We start from the raw sequence: 24,430 nt of genomic DNA, 5'->3' as shown, positions 1-24,430 counted from the left end.
TTGCCTAACTAATCAACCAGCTCGTCAATGCGTGGTATCGGGTAGGCGTCAAATCGGGACACCTCGTTTAGCTTGCGGAAGTCATTGCAGAACCTCATACTGCCATCTGGCTTAGGCACTAAAACCACGGGACTGGACCATTGACTATGAGACTCTTCAATGACTCCTAGGGCCAGCATCTTCCTGACCTCTTTCCGAATTTCTTCTCTCTTGGCCTCTGGGATCCGGTATGGCTTGACGCGCACCTTCATTCCGGGCTCTGTGAAGATGTGATGGTGAACCTCCGTAGTCCTGCCTGGCTTCTCCGAGAACATATCTTGGTTGCATTTGACCAGGCTAATCGCCTCGGATCGTTGTTCCGGGTCAGCTCCGGGGATATTCCCACCTGGTTGGGCTGATTGCCTTTAGGGGGTGGTGCCCCCAGCGCAGCGCCCAGGGTTTCTCTATCCTGCCAGGTTTTCAGCAGATTTATATGGTAGATCTGCTCCAGCTTCCGGCGACCTGGCTGACGGACCTTATAGTCAACTTCTCCTACCGCTTCGATTACCTCATAGGGTCCTGCCATCTGGCCAGGAGCTTGCTCTCCGCCGTGGGTATGAGCACCATCACCCGGTCCCCCACCTGGAACTTCTGGGACTTTGCTTGATGATTGTAGTACGTCCGTTGCGCTCCTTGGGCCTTCTCCATGTGTTCGCGCACAAAGGAGGTGACTCTGGAGATTCGGTCTCTCATTTGTAGCACATGTTCCACAATGTTTCTCCCCGGGTTCGGCTGCTCTTCCCAGTCTTCTTTAGCCAGGTCCAGTATGCCCCTGGGGTGCCGACCATATAACAGCCGAAGGCGGAGAATCCAGTGGAAGCCTGAGGAACTTCCCGGACGGCAAACAGCACATAAGGTAGCAGGGCATCCCCGTCTTTTCCATCGCAGCTGATCACCTTCCGTAACATGTTCTTCAACGTCCTATTAAAGCATTCAACGAGGCCATCGGTCTGGAGATGGTAGACCGACGTTCTGAGGGTCCGTATGTGGAGTATGTTACACAAGTCCTTCATTAGTTTAGAAACAAAGGGGGTCCCTTGGTCCGTTAGGATCTCCTTAGGTATCCCTACTCTGGAGAATATCTGGACTAATTCTTTGGCTATGGACTTGGACATGGTATTCCGTAGGGGGATGATCTCGGGGTATCAGGTGGCATAATCTAGTACTACGAGGATGTACTGATGGCCCCGGGCTGACTTTTCCAATGGCCCCACTATGTCCATAGCTATTCACTCGAACGGAACCTCAATAATTGGTAGAGGTACCAGAGGGGCCCTTAAGTATGGTTGGGGCCCATGTAATTGGCATTTCGGATAGGAAGAACAATATCGCCGGACGGCTGCATAAATACCAGGACAAAAAAACCTCTGTAGAATCCGATCGAGGGTCTTATCCATCCCTAGATGGGCCCCAAACAGATGACTGTGGGCAGATCCATTACCGCTCTTTGCTGCTTCCGGGGAACCAAGAGTTGTTCGATGACTTGCTCTTGGACGCGGACTACCCTATACAGCAGATCTTTTTTAATCATGTAATATGGTCCCAGGCCCTTAGCTCTCCCCTCCACTGGGACCCCATTAACTTCGACTACTTCCTTAAAAATGTTGTGATATATGGGATCATTGGCCTGATCCTGACCAAAATTCCCACGTGTGGTCCCTATTTGTCCCATTTCGGAGGGGTCCACCTCCGTCTCCCCCTCAGGGACAGCCCCGGGGAGACCCAGTCCAACAATTGAGTTGGAGTTGGCTGACCTAGTCCCGCCGTCAGCCGAGTCCCTTCCTTCCCCTGCCAGTGTAGGCGTCAGGTACTGGGTCAGGATCCTCGTCCCCCTCCTTTTATTGGCCCTCCGTTCCCTCCGAGTCTGCCTGGACTTCTCCGGTGGGGAGAACACATCCTGGCTAAACTCATGGAAAGCGGGGAGAGGGTCCCCTATCTGGGCCACCCTTTGGATCCCAGGGTCCTCCCTTCCTTCTCCCTCCTTGTTCCAGGGTAGGCGTCGACCCCGGGATCTCTGCCGATTAAGGACAGGGTACGGGAGTTTCGGAACCGACTCCTCTGTCAGCTCGTTAGGGTTTCCAAGAACTTCATGCGTACAGGGATGGGGTAATAGCTGACTCTCCATTCGCGGATATATTCCCGAGCGTTTGGCCTGGAGAGTGGCCCCTCGCATGTCCACCTGTTCCAGGTGGCAAACCATTAGGTTCAGCAAGTTAGGAATGCCTGGGTGCCCATGCCCGCCGGGCGGCCCCAGCAGCATGCCCGGAGGCCCCTGCGGAGACTCCGGGCCTTCGTCCTTCCGCTCTGCCTTCAGGTGCCATCGCCGCTCCCCGTCCACTGGGCACCCACATAGAGCACCCTGCGCGAGCCCCCTCGCCAGGATTTTCACCTTATCCGTCAGAGAGTAGTCATAGCCGCTTCTCGGTCAATGTCGAAGGTAGGCCTTTTCTGGAGCCTCCCACATAGGAATGGAGCCAGCAGGACCGGCCCCTGGTCTTGGGTGCGGCCTCCCGCAGTGCATCCCTCCGAACGCAAGGAGATAGCTCTATATTTCATTTCTGTTGTCATCTTCTGCAAGTAACATTGCTCGGCCCCGCAGCGCCGATCCCCTGGCCCGTTGCGTTCATCGTGAGTCAGGGCTTCAACTGGTTTACTACCTCGGTCAGGTTGCTCGGGATCTTGGGCTGCCTGGCTCTATCAGCAGCTGGTTGGTCTCTGTTGCACACCGTACGGCCTCACCGCTGGGCGCCGCCTGCCTTCGGTAGGCCTCTTGTTGGGCCACAGGGGCCTGCAACACGCCTTTTCAAAATTCCTCCTTTTTCAAAACCAGTGTTTGTTTTTTTTTTTTGGAGGTTTTCCATTGCCCAGTGATGGCTTTGCCACAGCGCCTCGCTCACTTAGCTATCTCCACTCCTGACCCAGTTTGGCAAAGTAGCCTGCCTCTCCATTTGGGTTTTGCTCGTCCCTTTCAGCCCGGAGCACAGGCTTGGTAAAGAAACAGAAAAAACCCTTTCCCAATCTCACAGGGTCTGGCTTGACCCCTTCTTCAGCGCCCTTTGTTCTAGTTTCCTCTCCTTCTGGGGAGATGCCAGCTGCTTCCAGGAGAGCTCAGAGTTTAACTGCCCCTCTGGTGGCAGCTTACTCTGCTCCTCTCTTCCTCCCCCCCGTTGGCTTCCCCTGCAGGGAGGTTTTAAAAAGGTTTCCAGCAACTGGAGCAGCTGAACACTGATTAGTTCCGCTGCTAACCTGTCCAGCTGACCCTCATTCCTCTAGGGCTAAGCCTTCCGGGACCAATTACTACCCCTCTCCTGGTAGCTAATTGTCCTGAGTTTGCCACAGTGTGTGTGTGTGTGTGTATATTATATATATATATCTTTTGTCTGGTGAACAAAATTCCCAGGAACCTAACCCCCTCATTTACATTAATTCTTATGGGGAAATTGGATTCGCTTAAAGTCGCATTTTTCAAGAACATAACTACAACGTTAAGTGAGGAGTTATTGTAGTAGCTCCATCTAGGTTGCACTTCCCTAGTTTGTTTATAAGACGGTCATGCGAGACAGTATTGAAAGCTTTACTAAAGTCAAGATATACCATGTCTACTGCTTCCTCCCTCCCCCAATACCCTGTCAAAGAAGGCTATCAGGTTGATTTGACATGATTTGTTCTTGACAAAGCCACACTGACTGTTACTTATCACCTTATTAACTTCTAGATGTTTGCAAATTGACTGCTTAATTATTTGCTCCATTAGTTTTCCAGACACGGAAGTTAAGTTGATTGGTCCTTAATTTGCTGGGTTGTCCTTATTTCCCTTCTTATAGATTGGCATTATATTTGCCCTTTTCCAGTCGTCTGGAATCTCTCCCGTCTTCCATGACTTTTCAAAAATAATTGCTAATGGCTCAGATATCTCCTCAGTCAGTTCCTTGCGTATTCTAGGATGCATTTCATCAGGCCCTCGTAGTATCATTAGTGCCCCATGGATGAGTAGCATGGGATAGTAGCCAGAGGGTTGGATGATCCTCAACAATCCCTCCATAATGTCTTGGATATGGGCCCCTGGCAGGCAGCATGCCTTCTGGGATGCCATATCAGGTCGACTGATGAGTGCCTCTGTCCCCCTCAGAAGAGGGTAACCAACCACCACCACCCTACGTTTCCTCCTGAGAGTGGTGGCTGCGATCCTCCCAGCCTCGGGGGTACATGGCTTCTCCTCCTCCACCTTTGGGGGTGATTCCTCATCACTCGTTGCCAGGGCAGCATATCGATTTTCCATCACCACGGTGGGTGGGTTAGGAGTAGAGATGGAGCACTGCTTGCTGCCATAAGTAAACAGCTGCCTGTGTCCTCCCTGTGACAGAGCCATATCCTCCTCCCCCAGTGATGTGACAGCAGTTCTCTGTAGTTGGATAGCTTCCTCAGCCTTGGATATCTTCACATGAATACTCTCGAGGAACTCCTCATGGGAACAGATGCTCCTCAGCCTAGTCACCTCCTCCTGTAGCTCTCCCACCTGCTTCCTGAGAGATTCCACCAGCAAGTACCTTTCACACTGGATGGTCCCCCCAGCCTGGCTTTCTGTGAGTGGGAAATGCAGGCCACAGTTTCTGCAAACCCACACCAGGATCTGGGTAGAGGCATACATGGTTAGGTTGTCTGTCTGGATACAGGAACAGGTGGAGGAGACAGGAGCAGCGTTGGCAGTGGAGATGAGGCCCTTCCTAACTATAACGATTATATTACAACTTCCTCCTACATACTCCCTCTCAAACTCCCCTGTTTGCGGTCCCCTGTTTACTAGCTAATCCAGAAGGTCCTTTCCAGTCCTATCTCATATGTTTCTATGATCAATTACTTTTGTAAAGTACTGAGAGCCAAGGATAGAAAGCTCTATATAAGTGGCAATAATAATAATCATCATACCACCTCCATCACCACCACCTCCTCCACCAACACTGCTAATGATTCACTGAAGACATGGCACAATGGAAGTGCATGACATTTTCATTTAGAAAGTTCAGTATGTTTGATTTTTTTGTTTTTCACAGAAACATTTCAGTTCTTTAAATTTACAACTCTGATATATCTAAAACAATACAGTCTTATGCTTTTGAATTATTTGAAAAATCATAAACAGAAATTTGAGACTATATCTAATTTAGAGAATGGGAAAATTCCCTTTAGACCTCTTTCTCCTTAATCAATTTTTGTAACATTTTATTAATTTCTACAGTGTCTCCCTCTCTCTCTCTCTCTCTGCAGCAGCTAGGCACTTTAATTACAGACAATAAACCACAAAAGAAAAACAAAATAAAACCAGTTAATCAAATGCTAACAAATGAAGCTTGCATCTTGCCCTGAAGGTTGCTAGATTAAAAACTCTGATAGACCTTCAAGAACAGTGAATTCCAATGTGAGACCCTTAATTGAGGAAGCTTTGCCTCCAAACATGAAGTATTCAGTATGTTCAGGTAGCACACACTTCTCATCTTATCATTGCTGTCTTTACAGGTTATAGGGTGAAAGATGGTATCTCAAGTAATGAAGTCCCTAAAGATCTAAATCATTAAAGATCACCATCTGAGATAAATTAACTCATGGTAGTGAACCTCGCCACTCAGGAAACAGGCAGCTGCATTCTGCAGTAGCTGGAGATGATAGGTGGACTTCAGAGGGACCCTACATAGAGGGCCTGCAACAGCCAAACCAGGAAATAAAGACACAAAAGACTGCTCTCGGGTTCATAATGCAAGAAAATGAGTAGTCTTCTGGCTAGCTGGAGATGCTGAATGGTGCTATGAACCATAATACTATCTGAAAAAAGAACAAGAGTACTTGTGGCACCTTAGAGACTAACAAATTTATTTCAGCATGAGCTTTCGTGAGCTATAGCTCACTTCTTCGGATGCATAGAATGGAACACACAGAAAGGAGATATTTATACATAACAAGAGACATGGGTGAAAAGTGGAAAACTTGCATACAACAGGAAGAGTTATCAATTAGATGGAGCTCATCATCAGCAGGGAAAAAAAAAAAACTTTTGAAGTTGATAATTAAGAGACAATGAAGGTGCGAGGAGAAAATTAACATAGGATAAGTAGGTTCAATCTAGTGTAATGACCCAACCATTCCCAGTCTCTGTTAGGCCAGAGTTAATTGGTTTCTAATTTGCATATTATTCAGGTTCAGCAGTCTCTCTTTGGAATCTGTTTCTGAAATCTTTTTTGTTGCAAAATTGCCACCTTCAAGTCTACACTGATGGTTAGAGAGGTTGAAGTGTCTCCCACTGGGTTGAGTTATGTTCTGATGCCAGATTTGTGTCCATTTGACTGCTTTTGCCGAAGAGAGCTGTCTGGTTTGGCAATGTACATGGCAGAGAGCATTGCTGGCACATGATGGCATATATCAGTGAAGATGTGCAGGTGAACGAGCCCTAGATGCGTGGCTGATGTGGATTAGGTCCTATGATGGTGTCACTTGAATCGATATGTGGACAGAGGCTGGCATCGGCGCTAGTTGCAAGGATCGGGTCTGGGTTAGTGTTTAATGTGTGTTATGGTGTGCGGCTGCTGGTGATATTATGCTTGCTTCAGTTGGGAGCTGTCTAAGGCGAGGACTGGCCTGTCTCCAGGATCTGTGAGAGTGAGGGATCATCTTTAGGATAGGTTGCAGAATCTTGATGATGAGCTGGAGAGGTTTTAGTTTGGGGCTGCAGGGGTGGCGTGGCGTTCTGTTATTTTCTTTGTGGGCCTGTCCTGGAGTAGGTGGCTTCTGGTACTTTCGGCTCTATCACTCTGTTTTCTCACTTCAGCAGGTGGGTATTTGTAGTTTTAGAATGCTTGATAGGAGATCTGTAGGTGTTATCTCTGTCTGAGGGATTGGAGCAAATACGGTTGTATCTTAGAGCTGGCTGTAGACAATGGATCGTGTGGTGTGTCCTGGATGGAAGCTGGAGGCACGTAGTAAGTATAGTGTCAGTGGGTTTTCTGGTATAGGGTGGTGTTTATGTGACCATCGCTTATTAGCACAGTAGTGTCTAGGAATGTACGCTTGTGTGGATTGTCTAGGCTGGAGGTTGATGGTGAGACGGAATTGTTAAAACAGTGGAATTCCTCGAGGGCTTCTTTTCCATCATGGACCTAATCACATCAGCCCGCCTCAGGGGCTCATTTCACCTGCACATCTACAAGTGATTATATGCCATTTAGGATGCCGCATGCCCCTCTGCCATGTACATTGCCAAAACCGGACATTCTCACGCAAGAATAAATGGCACAAATCTGCATAGCAATCGTAACATTTCAAAATCAGTGAAGAGACACTTCAACCTCTCTAACCACCAGTGGCAGACTTGAAGGTGCAATTCTGCAACAAAATAACTTCATAAAAGATTCCAAAGAGAGACTGCTGACTCGAATTAATATGCAATTAGACACAATTCTCTGGCCTAACAGAGACTGGGAATGTTGGTCACTTACACTAATTGAATCTATTTCCCTATGTTAATTCTCCTCACACCTTCTATTGGTCATCTTAATTATCAATTCAAAGTTTTTTCTCCTGCTGACGATAGCTCATTCAGTTGATAGACTCTTCCCTGTTGGTATGCTAATTCCACCATTTTATATTCTCTTGTATGTATAAATATCTCCTGTCTGTGTGTTCCATTCTATGCATCCGAAGAAGTGAGCTGTAGCTCACAAAAGCTTATGCTGAAATAAATTTGTTAGTCTCTAAGGTGCCACAAGTACTCCTGTTCTTTTTGTGGATACAGACTAACACGGCTGCTACTCTGAATACTATCTGAGAATTCCAATAGGACCCTATCAATCATTTTGCATAAAATTGGATACACAAAATGAGAAGAGTATGCAGACCCAGCCTACAATCTTCACTTCTCCATGTTTCTCATTACCAACATCCATTCTTATCCAATTTGAGCGACAGCTCAGCTTCATCCAGATTGCTCTCTAAGTATACATTGGAAACGTAATGAGACTGTAGAATCTGAGTTCATTAAAAAAAGAATTGTAGAGGCAAGTATCATTAGTATAGTGGTAACATGAGTGCTTCCTGATCACACCCTAATGGTTTCATACTAGCATTGGGAAAACAAGGAACAGGGAAGGACACAAGATGGAAGTTTGTAGGACCCCACATGCTAGTGCCTTTGAAGAGAAACAATTGCTCAGCAGTTGTTTTCAGTACTTTTCCGAGAAGGAGTGAGCTGAATGAGCACGGACACACTATCCTGTTTATTAAGAGAAGATAAACAGTCATATCAACACAGCTTTAGTCCCATGCCAAGGCGAACACTGACAGACAGAGATCAAAGAAAATTGTGAAATCCAAAGAGGGCTGGCACAACATCCACATTCAGAAGTTCTACTGGTGAACCAGACAAACTATCAATAAAGATAGCAATGCATGAAAGATCAGCATTGAGACGTTTCTTGTTTATATTTGACCTGGATATCCTCACAAGGAACATACAGAAGTAGGCACCTTGGTGCATGCTGTTTTCAGATTCTATTGCTCTATGCCAATGATCTCTAAACTTTTCATGTCATGCCTTCCCAGCTGTGGTTGGGAACTGGGAACGGGGCCACGGCTCCGGAGAGTTGGAGAGCACAGACAGGGGTGAGGTGGCCAAGGCTGGGGCCAGAGCTGCAGCCAGGGCCGGGAGCCAGGGGCTGTGGCGGGGGTGGGGATTTCAGCAGGGCCGGGGGCTGCAGCGGGGCTGGGAGCTGGGGACTGAGGCCAGAGTTGGTGGCTGGAGATGTGGCCAGGCCAGGAGCTGAGACTGTGGCCAGGAGCAGAGCCTTCAGAGCAGGGCTGGGTGATGTTCCCTCCCCGCCACCTGGGGGGGCTAGCCCAGGCTTGCCGCACCCCCCTGAACTTTCCTCTGTGCCCCACAATTTAGGGACCACTGCTCTATGTAGTGAAGAGAAAGATGTAGAACAGGATCTGGATAAATGGAGAGATGTGTTGGCAAGACATGGGATCAAAATAAGCAGAGAAAAAATAGAGTATATGGTATGTAATTTCAAACATGTGAACACTGAAGAATTATCTTTGAAACTAGATGGGCAGACAACAGGAAAAACAAAGAGTTTCAAGAACTGCATTCCACAATCTGGGGAAACGGAGGACGGAATTAGAGTTCAAATAATAAATGCCTGGCTTAAATGGAGAGAGAGACGTATTGTAGTATGTGATGAGATGACATCAGTTAAGATTAAAAAGGAAAGTTTATAAAACAGTGGTTTCGAGTATCAGGGTGTAGCTGTGTTAGTCTATCCACAAAAACAACAAGGAGTCCGGTGGCACCTTAAAGACTAACAGATTTATTTGGGCATAAGCTTTCGTGGGTAAAAACCCCACTTCTTTAGATGCTCATCCAGTTTTAAAACATGGTGCTAGGTGTCGGACAAGGAAGAAATATGAGCAAATCATCTGTTCCACAGAAATGCAGATACTGAGACTGATGAGTGGTGTAAGCAACGAAGACCACAGGAGGAATGTGTATGTTAGAGATATGCTCAGAGTAATACCCATAAATGAAAAAAAGAAGGACTGCAAGTTCAGACAATTTGATCCCAACAATTATGGGTGCAGGGCAGTCCAAAAGATCAAAAAAGAAAGAAAAAAAGACAGAGACTGATCCAAGAACTAGTGGAGGGATGTCATAAAGGAAGACAGGTTAGCATGTGGTATGCTAGAGAATATGGAATTGAACAGGACACTTTGGAGGGAGAGGACTTGCAGAGCAGACTCCATAGATGGGATTAACACAAGGAGTAGGAGGAACAAGAGAAAGAGCGCACACACATAGGAAAATGAGCAATTTAGGAACAAAATACAATCAGTGACTCATAATGAAACTAATATTTAGCCAAACTAGGGATAATGCATACTTTTCCAATGTATATCGTCAAATAGATGCAAAAGGCCCATAAAAATAGGCCATATAGGTCATTTTTTGGAGGCAAGACAAGACGGTTTATACATTTGTTGGCAAACAACAATGCACCACAGTTCTGGGATGAATATTTTGTGACTGGGATGCATAGAACATGCAAAAAGTCCATGCTTCAGTGCCTCTGTCTATTTAATTCTACTGCAATATGTTTAGAACAGCTGAAGATGGCATTTACTTGCATAGGAAGATCTACCTGATTTAGTGACCTCGAAACTATAGTTCAATTGAGGAACTCTCTCACTTTCTCCAACAAAACCTGAAGAGATCCTATGAATTGTTTGGGCTTTAGATCTCGTCTCAGTTCAACCAATGATTATAAATGGCAAAGAATAACTCATTTAATTTGAAAAGGTCCTGACAGTGAGCATAAGATTAGATTCACTGCAGGGAATGTCCTCAAGCAATTTTTTAAAAAGCAGCTTGGTTCTAAGATGGTTGAAATAGAGGCTAAAATATATGTACTTAAATACTATAGTGGAGAGGCACAAAATCATGTTGAAAAAAATGCTGAAAGAATGAAAAAAGGAAACTAAATTGGACTATATAGACAACAGTTATGGATTTAAAATATTTCCTATGATAGGCTGACAGGATGATACAGGAACTGAAGGTGCCCATAGTCTGATTACAAAAAGGCTTTGTAAAATTTTAGGAATTCATTAATATCTTCATATTTATTTCATAATTAATAATCTTCATTAATGATCTGGAGGATGGCGTGGACTGCACTCTCAGCAAGTTTGCAGTTGACACTAAACTGGGAGGAGTGGTAGATACGCTGAAGGGTAGGGATAGGATACGGAGGAACCTAGACAAATTAGAGGATTGGGACAAAAGAAATCTGATGAGGTTCAACAAGGACAAGTGCAGAGTCCTGCACTTAGGACAGAAGAATCCCATGCACTGCTACAGACTAGGAACTGAATGGCTAGGCAGCAGTTCTGCAGAGAAGGACCTAGGGCTTACAGTGGACAAAACGCTTAATATGAGTCAACAGTGTGCCCTTGTTGCCAAGAAGGCTAATGGCATTTTGGGGTGTATAAGTATGGGCATTGCCAGCAGATCGAGGGATGTGATTGTTCCCCTCTATTCGACATTGGTGAGGCCTCATCTGGAGTACTGTGTCCAGTTTTGGGCCCCACACTAGAAGAAGGATGTGGAAAATTGGAAAGACTCCAGCGGAGGGCAACAAAAATGGTTAGGGGGTTGGAGCACATGACTTATGAGGAGAGCTGAGGGAACTGGGATTGTTTAGTCTGCAGAAGAGAAGAATGAGAGGAGATTTGACAGCTGCTTTCAACTACCTGAAAGGGCGTTCCAAAGAGGATGGATCTAGACTGTTCTCAGTGGTAGCAGATAACAGAACAAGGAGTAATGGTCTCAAGTTGCAGTGCGGGAGGTTTAGGTTGGATATTAGGAAAAACTTTTTCACTAGGAGGGTGGTGAAGCACTGGAATGGGTTACCTAGGGAGGTGGTGAAATCTCCTTCCTTAGAGATTTTTAAGGTCAGGCTTGACAAAGCCCTGGCTGGGATGATTTAGCTGGGAACTGGTCCTGCTTTGAGCAGGGAGTTGGACTAGATGACCTCCTGAGGTCCCTTCCAACCCTGATAATCTATGGAAGGGTCCTCCTGGGTCACCAAGTCCAGCCCCCTTCAATCAAAGAAAATCTAGTTATGTAATCCTGTTCACAAATTTACCCAGCTTCACCTTAAAACTAGTTCACTCCCACTACTCCTATTGGAAGGCTACTGCAGAACCTCACTCCTCTGATCGTTAGAAAACCTTTTAAATTCTAGCCTGAATTTATTCATAGCCAGTTTACATCCATTTGTTCTTGTGCCAACGTTCTGTTCACCTTAAAGAGTTCTTCCACTCTCCTTGGTGTTTATCACACTGATGTACTTATAGACAGCAATCATACTCCTTCTAAACAATTTTGCTAGGCTAAACAAACCAAGCTCTTCTGGTATCCTCTCATAAGATTGGCTATCAATTCCTCTGATTATCCTACTAACCTTTCTATGTACCTGTTCCAGTTTGAATTCAATAGTTTATCTTAGTAGGCATTGTTTATTGTATATTTTCTTCAGAGTAATTTGCTGGCAAATACATTGAGTAGGTGGACATGGACTTTTCCCGCTTACCATTGAAGACTTTTCTGAATACCTGCATTTGATGTCTTGTATAACTGATTATAGCCTCCAAATCAACTGTGAAGGACTCTAATGGTCTCTCTTTGGGAGAGCTTTTATGTAAAGACTTTTTGATTATACATTTCATTTTTTTTCTTGTTAAATCTTGTGAGAACAGATTTTCTGTGCCATAGGTTGAAGCTGCATTGTGTTTTGTACCTGTTTTCAAGGCCCAGAGAGCTCTGTGCTGTTTTGTTAATTTCCCCGAGTAGCTTACTTTTATTTTTACACATACACATGCGCACACAAACAGAAAAACATTTAAATTTAAAATTTTGTTTTTAAAGTTGTGATGTACTTCATACTCAACAATCCCATACAAACAGGTTGTACAGAGACATAACAAAATCTTATCTGTAGCAACATCACATTCATGTTCAAAAGACCCCTTATATGTGGAGGTGATGGCCTATGTAAAAAATATATTTATCATACTATTAATATCACCACCTGTTCTCTGCTCACTAATCCATTTGCAGGGGATTACCTCTAACATTTCAAATTGCAGATCAGTGGGGTTTTTTAAAATCATCTTGCTAAGGAAATGTTTCCTCCTCCTTCCCTCAACTGTGGAATTTCCCTTCCTTGTTATTGGCAATATTCATTCCTGGATCAGTTTTTCTACATATCAAAGGGTCATAGCTTTGAAGCCCAGTATTTCTCAGCACTGCGTGGCTAGAAACATGAAATTAATCCCTTTGAAAAGGGAAGACTCCAAGCTTCCTAATGGGGCTCAACAATCTAGTCTAGCCCTATTTAAGCCTGGAAAGGCTTAAAATATTTGACTTAAAATTGTCATAACTTTAAGGATCAGAAAATCTATTTAGATCTTATAAAGAGGTTTTTACGACTCCCTGTAAGTCTCATACAATTGGACTCATAGTAACTAAGGCATCTAGATGGTTGCTTAAGACAGATTTCACAGCAAAATCAATCAAGATGGAAACATACTAGCTTTATAAAAATTTATACATTTGGCCAAGACTGAAATGCTCGTAGATCTGTGATTTTGAGGTGAAAAGTCTCCATTGGTTTTCAAAATTCAGCTGTCAAAGGAGAACCCCTATCCACAAGTGGGTTCTGGTTTACTGAAGCAGCAAATATCATCTAAGGGCTTGTATACACTGGCAATTTACAGTGCGGCAACTTTCTCCTCAGGGGTATGAAAAAACAGGCCCCCCCCCCCCCCCCCTCCAGGCGCAGCAAGTTTCAGTGCTGTAAGGCGCCAGTGTAGACAGTGCATCAATGCTGGGAGTGTGCTCCCAGCACTGGTAACTACGTCCCTCGTGGAGGTGTGGGTTTTTTTGTTTGTTTTTTTTTTAGATCTGGGAGAACTTTCTCCCAGCGTTCTGCTGTTACCATAAAAGCAATGTTCAAGTGCTGCCACAGCTTTAGTGTTGCCAGTGTAGACTAGCCCTAAGTGAATCACAAAGAAAATTTCTGGGGGCAGAAGACTAACCATACTAATCATAGCAGAACAGTGATTCCTAGAGAAAAAACTTATTCAGAAATAATTTAAGTTTCCAAAGTACACGATGGAAGCAGTGTGCTCACCATGAGATATCAGAATATTTTAGATGAGGTTATGGAGGAACTGATGGAACTTTCTACTGTCTCTCCTGAGAAAGTCAGTAACACTCCTAACCTTTTCAAACTAAGGCTTTTCACAGACCATCCCAACACACTGCAATCTAAAAAACTCAGTCACGTATTGATATACCACGGGCCACATACTTATCTTGGGTTGTTCTTTAGACTTCCACTGACTCTAATTTGGGTTATTCATATTTTTCAGGTGCAAGCACACAACTGCTGTCATTGGCTAAATCTCCTTTGTTCCTTTATCACTGACCTTGCCCCCTGGAGCCATTATTCTGCTATCAATCTCTGATGCAGTACAGGCATGCCTTCTATCTGGAAAGTAACAGAATTTAGAAAATATACTAGCTAAGCAACACTAACTGAAATATTGATGGATCAGCAGTCTTTTGAATCAGAAGCTGGATATTGCTTTAACGATATAAACATTGATTTCAAAAGTTATGCTGAGATTAAATAATACGTATCATATATAGCTGTTTTCATGGGAAGGTTCAAAGTGCTTTACTAAGGAAGTCAGTATCATTATCATAAATAGCTTTGTTGTGGCTTAACCAGCTAGATAGTCATGGTGAAGAATCTATTGTTCTCAAAAGTCACTGGTAGACTCCAATACTGGGTGATGGAGGAAAGAAGAGAAAACATAAGTATGTTCGCAAATGTCTGCATGACAGAGAAAGAAAGTTAATTTAGGTGAAAGGAAAAGCAATTGAAAGGTATCTAAGTGACAGTAACAAATTTTAGTAACTAGAACCCTGGCCAAAAAATGAGGAAAAAGCCCTAACACTTAGACATTCGTTCGAAGGTATTTTATTAAGAAAGTATGACTAATAACAGACTGGACAGCATCCTGAAAGAAATTATATTTGATACAGATTGGAATTAGGGAGAAACATGGTAACTTTAAGATTGTATCAGACAGTGGCTAGGAGAGTGAAAGTCTAATTAACATTCAAAAGAACCTAAAGCAAGGGAAGACAGAGCTGCCCAAAGGGAACATGGAGGGAAGAGAGGAAATGCTAAACACGTCTGAAAGAATCCAACACTTCAATCAGACAAGAACAGCTACTGCATGCAAATAGACTTTATCCCAAAAAAGTAGTTTGCCAAGAAGTTTAAAGGTTCCTTAGGAGTGATGTGTGTTACATAAGAGGAAATTAGAAAAATAAGGCAGCATATCTGGCAATTACATCTCTCAATAAAAGTGAATGAAATGGGTATTATGCCAGAGAACACAGGCTGATGAACTTCTTAGGGGCTGGATTTAAGCAAATCTCATTGTTAATTTGCTAAAATAAAATATTACTTTACAGCTCAAATGGCAATGCAGGTGGTTTGGGATACTGAATGCTGTAATACCTGGTTACAAGCTGTACAGGAAAGACACTAGATCAAAGAGCTGAATGTGAAGTATATCATAGAATCTAGGAAGATAAATATTTTGAGTGGACAGAACCATATAGTTGAATGTATATGGAAACAAAACCCCATGTGAATGTAAATATATTAGTGGGATTATATTACACCACTACCTTGATATAACACCACCCAATATAGCACAAATTTGGATACAACATGGTAAAGCAGTGCTCCTGGGGGACGGGGCTGCGCACTCCGGTGGATCAAAGCAAGTTCAATATAACATGGTTTCACCTATAACGCGGTAAGATTTTTTGGCTCCCAAGGACAGCGTTATATCGAGGTAGAGGTCTACTAGCCTCTTAATCAAGGAAATGAAATTACATGCACAATGTTCAGAGGCAGCAAAATCTAACAAAATGATGATAATGGGAGACTTCAACTACCCACATACAAACTGGGCAAATGGTACAATGGGACAAAAAGTTTAGAGAAACAATTTCTTCACATTTGAGTGCTGCTTCTTGGAACAAGTAGCTCTGGGGCACCCAACAAGACTCCTGATTTAAGTAACACATGCTAATTCTAGAAGTGACAGCAGCTGAGCCACTACATAATAATGACTGCAGTATAATTAGATCCAACATTCTTGGGGCACGTAGGGTACCAAAAAGTGACATAGTGTCACTAAACTTTAGGAAAGGAGATTTCAATAAGATGAAACACTTAGTCAAAAAGGCCCTAAAATTAAAAGTAGAGGAAATAAAATCTTTACAGGCGGTATGGAGGCTACTAATAAAAAACAAACCGTCTCAAAACACAAGTGTGCCACTGAACAAGAAGAGAGCCAGGAAGACAAAGAGTAAATCGGTATGGCTACATTGCAAGGTCTGAGATGCAATTTGAGCCAAACAGAAATCCTTCCAAAGTTTGAAGTCTGATCCTGCTGAAGCCAATAAATAGTAACATAAAGTACAGCAGGTAGGAAATAAGAGGGACATAAGGGTTAAAATGGATTTTTATAAACAAATAGCCTAAAATGTAAACAAACAAACAAAAATGCATGCGATTCTTTACGTTTATCAGAAACAAAAAGTTATTCTGGTCAGTCAGTCAGAGAGACAGAGGAACTTCAAAAAGAATTAAACAAACCAGTTGAATGGACAATACAACAACAAATTAAATTCAGTGTGGATGAATGCAAATTAGCACACACTGGATGGAAAAAAATTAACTACTCATACATGTTACAGGATTCTAAATTAATTGAATCAACTTAAGAAAGGGATCTGAGTGTCACTGTAGATGGCTCAAAGCAAACGTCTACACAATATTCAGCTGCAGTCAAAAAACTAATGAGATGTTAGGCTACATAAGGAATGCAATTGTGAGTAATAATGGTATTATTATAGGCTTCATACAAATCAGTAATGTGGCCTCACCTGCAACACTGTGTGCTGTACAGGTCACCAGATCTCAAAAATTACATTGCAGAAGTGGGGGGGGGGGGATTCAAACAAGACCAAAGAGAATTGAAGGGCATGGAAAAACTCTCATATAAACAGAGACTGAAAAAGATTGGGACTGTTTACCTTAGAAAAGAGACAAATAAGAGGAGACATGATAAAACATAGGAAATAATGAACAGTGGAGAGAAGGTAAATCAGGAAATACTGTTCTCCCTGTCCAATAAACCAAGAGCAAGGTGACATTTGATTAAACTGAATGATGGAAAATTCAAAATTCAAGATTTTTCACACAATCTGTATTTAAACTTTTAAACTCACTGCCACAAGAAGTTGTTGAGGCCAAGAATTTAACAAGATTCAAAAAGGTCTTTATATGACCATCAAGTACATCCAGAGTTAACATAATTAATAACAAAAGTTTTGAATGGATTATTAAACTTCATGTTTCTGCATTAATCCAACCTCTAACTATTAGAGATCAAGAGAACATCCAAAATAAAGGGACAGATGATCCCATGTCTGTCAATTGTGCGATTCTTACAACTTCTTCTGAATCGTCTGATACTGGTCACTTTCAGAGACAAAAATAATGCACTAGATCAGTGGTCACCAACTGGTCATCGTGATCAACTGGTTGATCCTGGAGCCTCTGCCATTTGATCACAATCTCCAGCCGCTAAAAGTCTGGCAGCATAGCAGGGCTCAGGCAGGCTGCCTGCCCTGGCCCCATGCCAGTCCCAGAAGTGTCTGGCTGCTGACACATTGCTGTTGCCCCTGGGGGAAAGGGAGTGTGAGGCGGTTCCACGTGTTGCCCCTGCCCCCAGCACCTTCCCCGGAGCTCCCATTGGCCAGGAACTGGCCAATGGAAGCTGCGGGGGCGGTACTTGCAGGTGCAGGAAGCGCACAGAGACCTGCTGTTCCCCTCCCCCTCAGGGGCCGCACAGACATGCCAGCAGCCAGCTGCTTCCAGGAGCAGTGTGGGGCCAGGGAAGGCAGGCAGCCTGCCTGAGCCCCGCCAACTGGGAGCTCCCTGTGGTAAGCACCTCCTGGCCAAAGCCTACATCTCACACCTCCATCCCAGAGCCCCCTCCTGCACTCAAACTCCGAGAGCCCACACCCCTCACTCCCTCCTGCACCCCAATATCCTGCACCAGCCCGGAGCCCCTCCTGCACCAAACTCACTCCCAGAACTTGCACCTCTCACTCCTGCACCCCAACCCCCAGCCTCAGCCAATGCACACCCCACAGTTGAGAATATTACACTGATTTGTGATGTGATGTGTTTTGGCCACAGAGACTCCCTTGGGACTGTCACCTGATGTGCTGGAATGACCTCTGAGCCAGTTTTCCCTGAGTCCAGCTTGGGACTCCAGAACCCTGCCTTACTGAGCCAGACATGCCAGCCTGCTGCAGAACAGACCCAGGTCTGGTCCATACCGCCAGAGCTGCAGGCATTAACCAAAAACTGCTCAGCAGATCACCTATCTCCAGCACCCAGACTCCCAGTTCCCAATGGGATCCAAGCCCCAAATAAATCCATTTTACTCTGTATAAAACTTACACAGAGTAAACTCATAAATTGTTTGGCCTCTATAACACTGATAAAGAGATATGCACAGCCGTTTGCTTCCCCCAGGTATTAATCACTCACTCTGGGTTAATTAATAAACAAAAGTGATTTTATTAAGTATAAAAGTGGGATTTAAGTGGTTTCAAGTAATAACAGACAGAACAAACAAAGTCATCAAGCAAAATAAAGCAAAAACACACAAGTCTAAGCCTAATATATCAAGAAACTGATTTCAGGTAAAATCTCACCCTCAGAGATGTTCCAATAATCTTCTTTCACAGACTAGACTCCTTCCTAGTCTGGGCCAATCTTTTCCCCTGGTACAGTCCTTGTTAATTCTAGCAGACATCTTAGGTGGAAACTAGGTGTTCTCATGACTGACAATCCCTTTGTTCTGTTCCACCCCCTTTTATATCTTTGGCACAAGTCAGGAATCTTTTGTCTCTCCGAGTTCCCACCCCTCCTTCTAAATGGAAAAGCACCAGGTTTAAGATGGATTCCAGTATCAGGTGATATGCTCACATGTCCTGTGAGACCCCAGCCTCCATTCTTCCAGGGCTGCCCTGCACGCACTCAGGAAGGTTTGCAAGTAAACAGATCATTTGCAACAAACTGTCCTAGTCAATGGGACCCATCAAGCTTCTAAACCATCATTAATGGCCCACACTTTGCATAATTACAATAGGACCTCAGAGTTATACATCATATTCCTAGTTTCAGCAACAAGAATGCTACATTCATACAAATAGGATGAACACACTCAGTAGATTATAAGCTTTGTAATGAGATCTTACAAGAGATCTTTTGCTTAAAACATATTCCAGTTACATTATATTCACACTCATACGCATATTTCCATAAAACATTATGGAGTGCAACATCACATGTGACAAACCTTGAAGAATTTTGGATCTATAAACCACAGATGACACTAATAAAAAGTAAAACTCATGAAATGTCCAGTGGATTCCATGAAATTAGATGCAGTGTGATCATATGACCCCTGCACCCAAACTCCCTCCCAGAGCTTGCATCCCTCACTCCTGCACTCTAATTCCCTGCCCCAGGCTCAACCTGGAACCCCCTCTCACACTCCAAACCCCTCGGCCCCAGCCCAGAGCCTGCACCCCCTCTCGCACCCCAACCCAATAAAAGTTAGTGAGGGTGGAGGAGAGCGAGTGATGGAGGGAGGGGGAAATGGAGTGAGTGGGATGGGACCTCAGGGAAGCAGCAGGGCAGATCCTGGGTTGATCTTAAATTCAAAAACTGATCTTGTGCGTAAAGGTTGGAGACCACTGGACTAGACAGAACTTGAGTCTGATCCAGTATTGCAATTCCTATGGGATTCAGTTCACACATATCCACCAAAGAAATGTAAGCCATAGAACCATAGATTATTTGGGTTGGAAGGGGTCTCAGGAGACCATCTAGTCCAACCCCCTGCTTAAAGCAGGACCAATCCCCATCTAAATCCCCAAATGGCCCCCTCAAAGATTGAACTCACAATCTGGGTTTAGCAGGCTAATGCTCAAACCACAGAGCTATCCCCCCCCCCCGTAACAATATCATGGTTGGAAGGGACCTCAGGAGGTCATCTAGTCCAACCTACTGCTCAAAGCAGGAACAATCCCCAAACAGATTTTTGCCCCAGATCCCTAAATGGCCCTGTCAAGGACTGAACTCACAACCCTGGGTTTAGCAGGCCAATGCTCAAACCACTGAGCTATCCCTCCCCACCTCAACTCATATCTTGATGCAACATCCTTATTTCTCTGGCCTTGACAAATGCAATCTTGCTTCACTCATATGCATTGAGAATGCTGCTGTAAAGATCATTTTCCTACCTTGTCATTTTGACTACATCATCCCTCTCTTTGAATTCCTCCTTCAGTTCATTCTTCTCTACTACAAACAAACAAACTGTTTGTATTTACTTTCAAAGTCCTCCACAGTCAATCCCCACTCTACCTAACATCTCTCACTTGATATCTAGCTATTAATGCTCGCCTCCAACTGGTACCATTGCTGTAATTAAACCGTTGTTGCATGGTCACACTATACTCCTGATGTCAGTGTAGCACATCCACAATAGCAGCTCTTGTATTGACAGAGAGAGCAGTGCACTGTGGGCAGCTATCTCACTGTGCAACTGGCTGCAGGGTGCTTTGGGAAGGGTTTGCAATGCCTCATGGGCAGATACAGTTTCAAATGATGAAGATTTTTCAATCTCATCATTTCATGGGCATCCTACTAGAGTGCCAGCCGCTTTTCAATTACTCTGGTAACCTGCAACCCAGCTATCTCTGTCAGAAAACATGGATCCTGCAGTACTGTTCAGTACTGAGCTGTGCATTATAAACACACTGCTACAAGACGCACCCAAGTGGGGGCTATTTGGTTGAGCCTGGCATCGTTTGTTTGCACCGTACTATGAACCTTGTTATTATTTCTCTCGTTAGTATTTCTCAGTGCACCAGCAGTGGGAGGGTAACACCCAACACCAGCCCTCGCCTCCCTCCCTGGCTCTACACAGAAAGGCATAAGCTTCTCCCCAACCCCATCAGCAGCCTGCCTGCCACTGTAGTCCTAGCGCCGGGGAGACCAGGATTCCATGTTCATGTTTTGATTCCGTGATTCCCTCTAAGTTCTCCCACCCCCTCTTCTCCCCACAGACCAAGAAGATCCACCCCCTCCTCTGTAGTCCAGACAGGAGTCTGTTCACTGCTGGGAGCCAACTTGCTCAGCTGAGTAGTAGTCCAAGCAGGAACCATCTTTTTCTGTGTTTGTACAGAGCCTAGCACAATGGGATTCTGGTCCATGACTAAGGCTGCCTATGTATTACAGCAATACAGATAAATAACAGCAGTGCTGACACACAGAGAGTGACTTGTGATACTGCAATGCTAGCAGACAGAGAATCTGTAAAAATCTCTCTCTCCACACTCCCTCTCCCCTCTTTGGGCTCTAGGACATACATGAATACTTGTTTAAATCAATAACTTCAAGATTTAACCTCTCTTACCCAATCCTCAGAATAAGCTTTTGTTCCATTGATCTCTGATTTAACTGAGTTTTCTTTAATTTATCTAATGATCATTGCTTTATTAAAATCATTTTGACATTAGACTCATCAACACAACCACAGGCAATTCAAGCAGAATAAATAAATAAATAAAGTAAGTAAGTAATAACCATTGGTAGGAGAGAAAGGGGACAAAGTTACCTAAGCCTGAAACATTCAAATTCAAAAAGGGACCAGACTGCCTGTTTCAACAAGCTGCAGCCAGAAAGGGAAGAGAAAACCTGTGGAGTGTGGGGGCAACAGGAAAAGGAGATTAAAGTTTCCATAAACCCAGGATTATCACATTTAATTTCACATTAACACTACAGTAGTCTCAATACACAAGCTTTAGCTCCTACTCTAAGGATATTAGAAGAAAAGTCTTATGTTAATTTTAAAGAAATTGGGTAAAAAAATAACTTTTAAAAGTTAGTAGCAATATATCTGAGAATCCTTATAAAATGCTGAGTTAGATGATAACCAGTCAAACCAAAACCTAAATAATCTAACGCTTGCTATATACCATATTCAGCCATATTATAAATTATAAGCAATTTTTCTTACCACGGCGTTGCTTGAGCTTTCTTGCAAATCCCACAATAATAAGTGATTATCAGCCAGTGAAATGAGCTTTTTACCATCTCCCATTGGCTCCCATATAACACTGTAAAACAAATATATAACATGAATAAAACACATGAAAAGCCATCAAAACAATGAAGTCTTGCAATTGTCATCCATTTTAATTCTGTGGCGCTAAATCTGTCCTGAAACACAACGGTGGAACTCCCATAATTTTCAATATAAATTGGTCCTTTTTGTCTGCAGAGCAGAATTTGACCATCCTTGTCAATATGTAGTTAGTTACATACAAACCCCCCCCCCCAACGTTAAAATAATATTACAGTGGTAAAGACAAGCACTAAGAAGTTAGGAAATGCCAGAATGAAGGTTGCCCATACAACCTTAATTTGACCCCCTGGTGCATATATACTACAATAGTCCTGCTCAACATCACATATAAAGTCTGTTGCAGATGAAGGAACAAGTGGTGTTCAGTTATCACTCAGAGCCACGGAATCTGACAGAGGTCTGCTTCATTCAGTGTCTGAGCTCTAACTGATCAGCACTGCTTAACATGAGTAACATAACTGGTTCTAATTAGCTCTTGCCAGAGCCTCTTAAAGGTACACTTCCCCACATCTTCCTTTCCCAGGCAATTAACAAACAACATTAGCATACTACAAAATTTCAAGTACTTATAACCAAACTAACAATGCTCAATTTGTCTCTCAGGTGCACTGTACTGTCACGCAGACCTGTAGGCCTCACTTGAGACATCAGCGCCATTGTACTCAGGTGGCAGGAAGTCCATAAACTCTGGTTGTGCCATGTCCTGGGGCTCAGACTTCTTAATCCGCTGTGGCTGTTGCCTGTCTAAGACCTCCTCTAGCAAGATGACCATTCAGGGCCACTTGGTTCCAAGTGGTTCTTGACAGAGCCTCTTATAGGCACAGTTTCTCACAGGACAGAACTCAGGTCTCGTGGATCCCAGTCTGCTTAATTACAAAACAACTTATTTTCTCTACTTGCATCCCTCTGCCTCAATTACTGTCCATTCTGGGTACTAGATGAGGCAACGGTCATGGAAAATAAACAATGTAATTAAACACTGAATCATAATGCACACACACAAAGGATCCAAATTACAGGATAACTTTAATTGTGTCATATCCTAACTTTGGAGCACTTTTGGAAGCCAGTGAGACTAAATGGATGAGATTTGCCAGTTTAGTTACTTGAGTTCTGTTCCCAGCTTTTATAGAAGCGACTTTTTGTAATCTCTCAGGTACCTTATCAACACAGACATGAGAGCAATCTAGACACCTAGGCGGTGGGGAGCATTTCTAAAACAGATGAATGATTCTTGCCCGCCTCCTATAGTAGGAATGTAAGGCCCAGATCTATTGGGCCATGAAGTACACAAAATTAACACCAGGTAATGGAAGAGCTGAAACAACAACTCATGGTCTTCTCCACGCTCTTCACTCACTCCCCCTTTCCCTAGGTGAAAGAGAGGTAATGGGGAGATAATGGTAGTAAGGACTGGCTACTGCTTCTACATTCCTTCTATTGTAGAGTTCTAACCCTGTAGGAGGCTCAATGTAGAAGGTAACATTATCAGTGCAGTTCATTTGTAGTAAACTCCATGATACTATGGGATGTTCAGTACATTTGACATGTTATGAATTTTAGCACCAAGCCTCTAACACAAACTAGGACTTTTGACCCCCCCCACCCCGAATCATAGCCAAAACTACCTACTTTTTCCCTAATCATCTTAGAAATCATAGTTTTGGTCCAGTCCCCTGCACGTATGGCAGGACTAAGTATTACCTAGACTATCCCTGACAGATATTTGTCTAACCTGCTCTTACAAATCTCAAATGATGGAGATTCCACAATCTTCCTGGGCAATTTATTCCAGTGCTTAACTATCCTGACAGTCAGGAATTGTTTCCTAATGTCCAAACTATACCCTTTTGCTGCAATTTAAGCCCACTGCTTCTTGTCCTACCCTCAGAGGTTAAGAAAATCAATTTTTCTCCCTCCTCATTGTAACAACCTTTTATGTATTTGAAAACTGTTACCATGTCCCCTCTCAGTCTTCGCTTTTCCAGACTAAACAAACCAAATGTTTTCAATCTTCCCTCTTACGTCATGTTTTCTAGTTGCTCTTTAATCAATTTTGTTGCTCTTCTCTGAACTTTCTACAATTTTTCCACATCTTTCCTGAAATGCAGTGCCCAGAACTGGTCACAATACTCCAGTTGATACCTAATCAGCACTGAGTAGGGCAGAAGAATTCCTTCTTGTGTCTTGCTTACAAAACTTCTGCTAATACATCTTAGGATGATGTTTGCTTTTTCTGCAACAGCGTTACACTGTTGACTCATGTTTACCTTGTGATCCACTATGACTCCCAGATCTCTTTTTTGCAGTATTCCCTCCTTAGCAGTCATTTCCCATTTTGTATGTGTGCAACTGATTGTTCCTTCCTAAGTGGTGTACTTTGCATTTGTCCTTCTTGAATGTCATCCTATTTACTTCCAACCATTTCTCCAGTTTGTGCAGATCATTTTGAATTTTA

At 43.6% G+C, this 24,430-nt stretch overlaps 1 protein-coding gene across 3 annotated transcripts in view; it reads right to left on the bottom strand.

The window, feature by feature from the left end:
* EIPR1 (EARP complex and GARP complex interacting protein 1) overlaps positions 1–24,430 on the bottom strand; it is a 208,845-nt gene that overhangs the window by 21,448 nt on the left and 162,967 nt on the right. For all 3 annotated transcript variants that reach the window (XM_032791087.2, XM_075063693.1, XM_075063694.1), the window contains one exon: positions 21,844–21,943. In XM_032791087.2, the coding sequence (XP_032646978.1) occupies positions 21,844–21,943 (100 nt within the window). The remainder of the gene's footprint in view (positions 1–21,843; positions 21,944–24,430) is intronic.

This window comes from Chelonoidis abingdonii, chromosome 3, assembly GCF_003597395.2.
Source record: "Chelonoidis abingdonii isolate Lonesome George chromosome 3, CheloAbing_2.0, whole genome shotgun sequence".
NCBI classification, from domain to species: Eukaryota; Metazoa; Chordata; order Testudines; family Testudinidae; genus Chelonoidis; species Chelonoidis abingdonii.
Note: the sequence above shows the minus strand (reverse complement) of the source record. Positions and strands in the feature narration are given on the sequence as shown.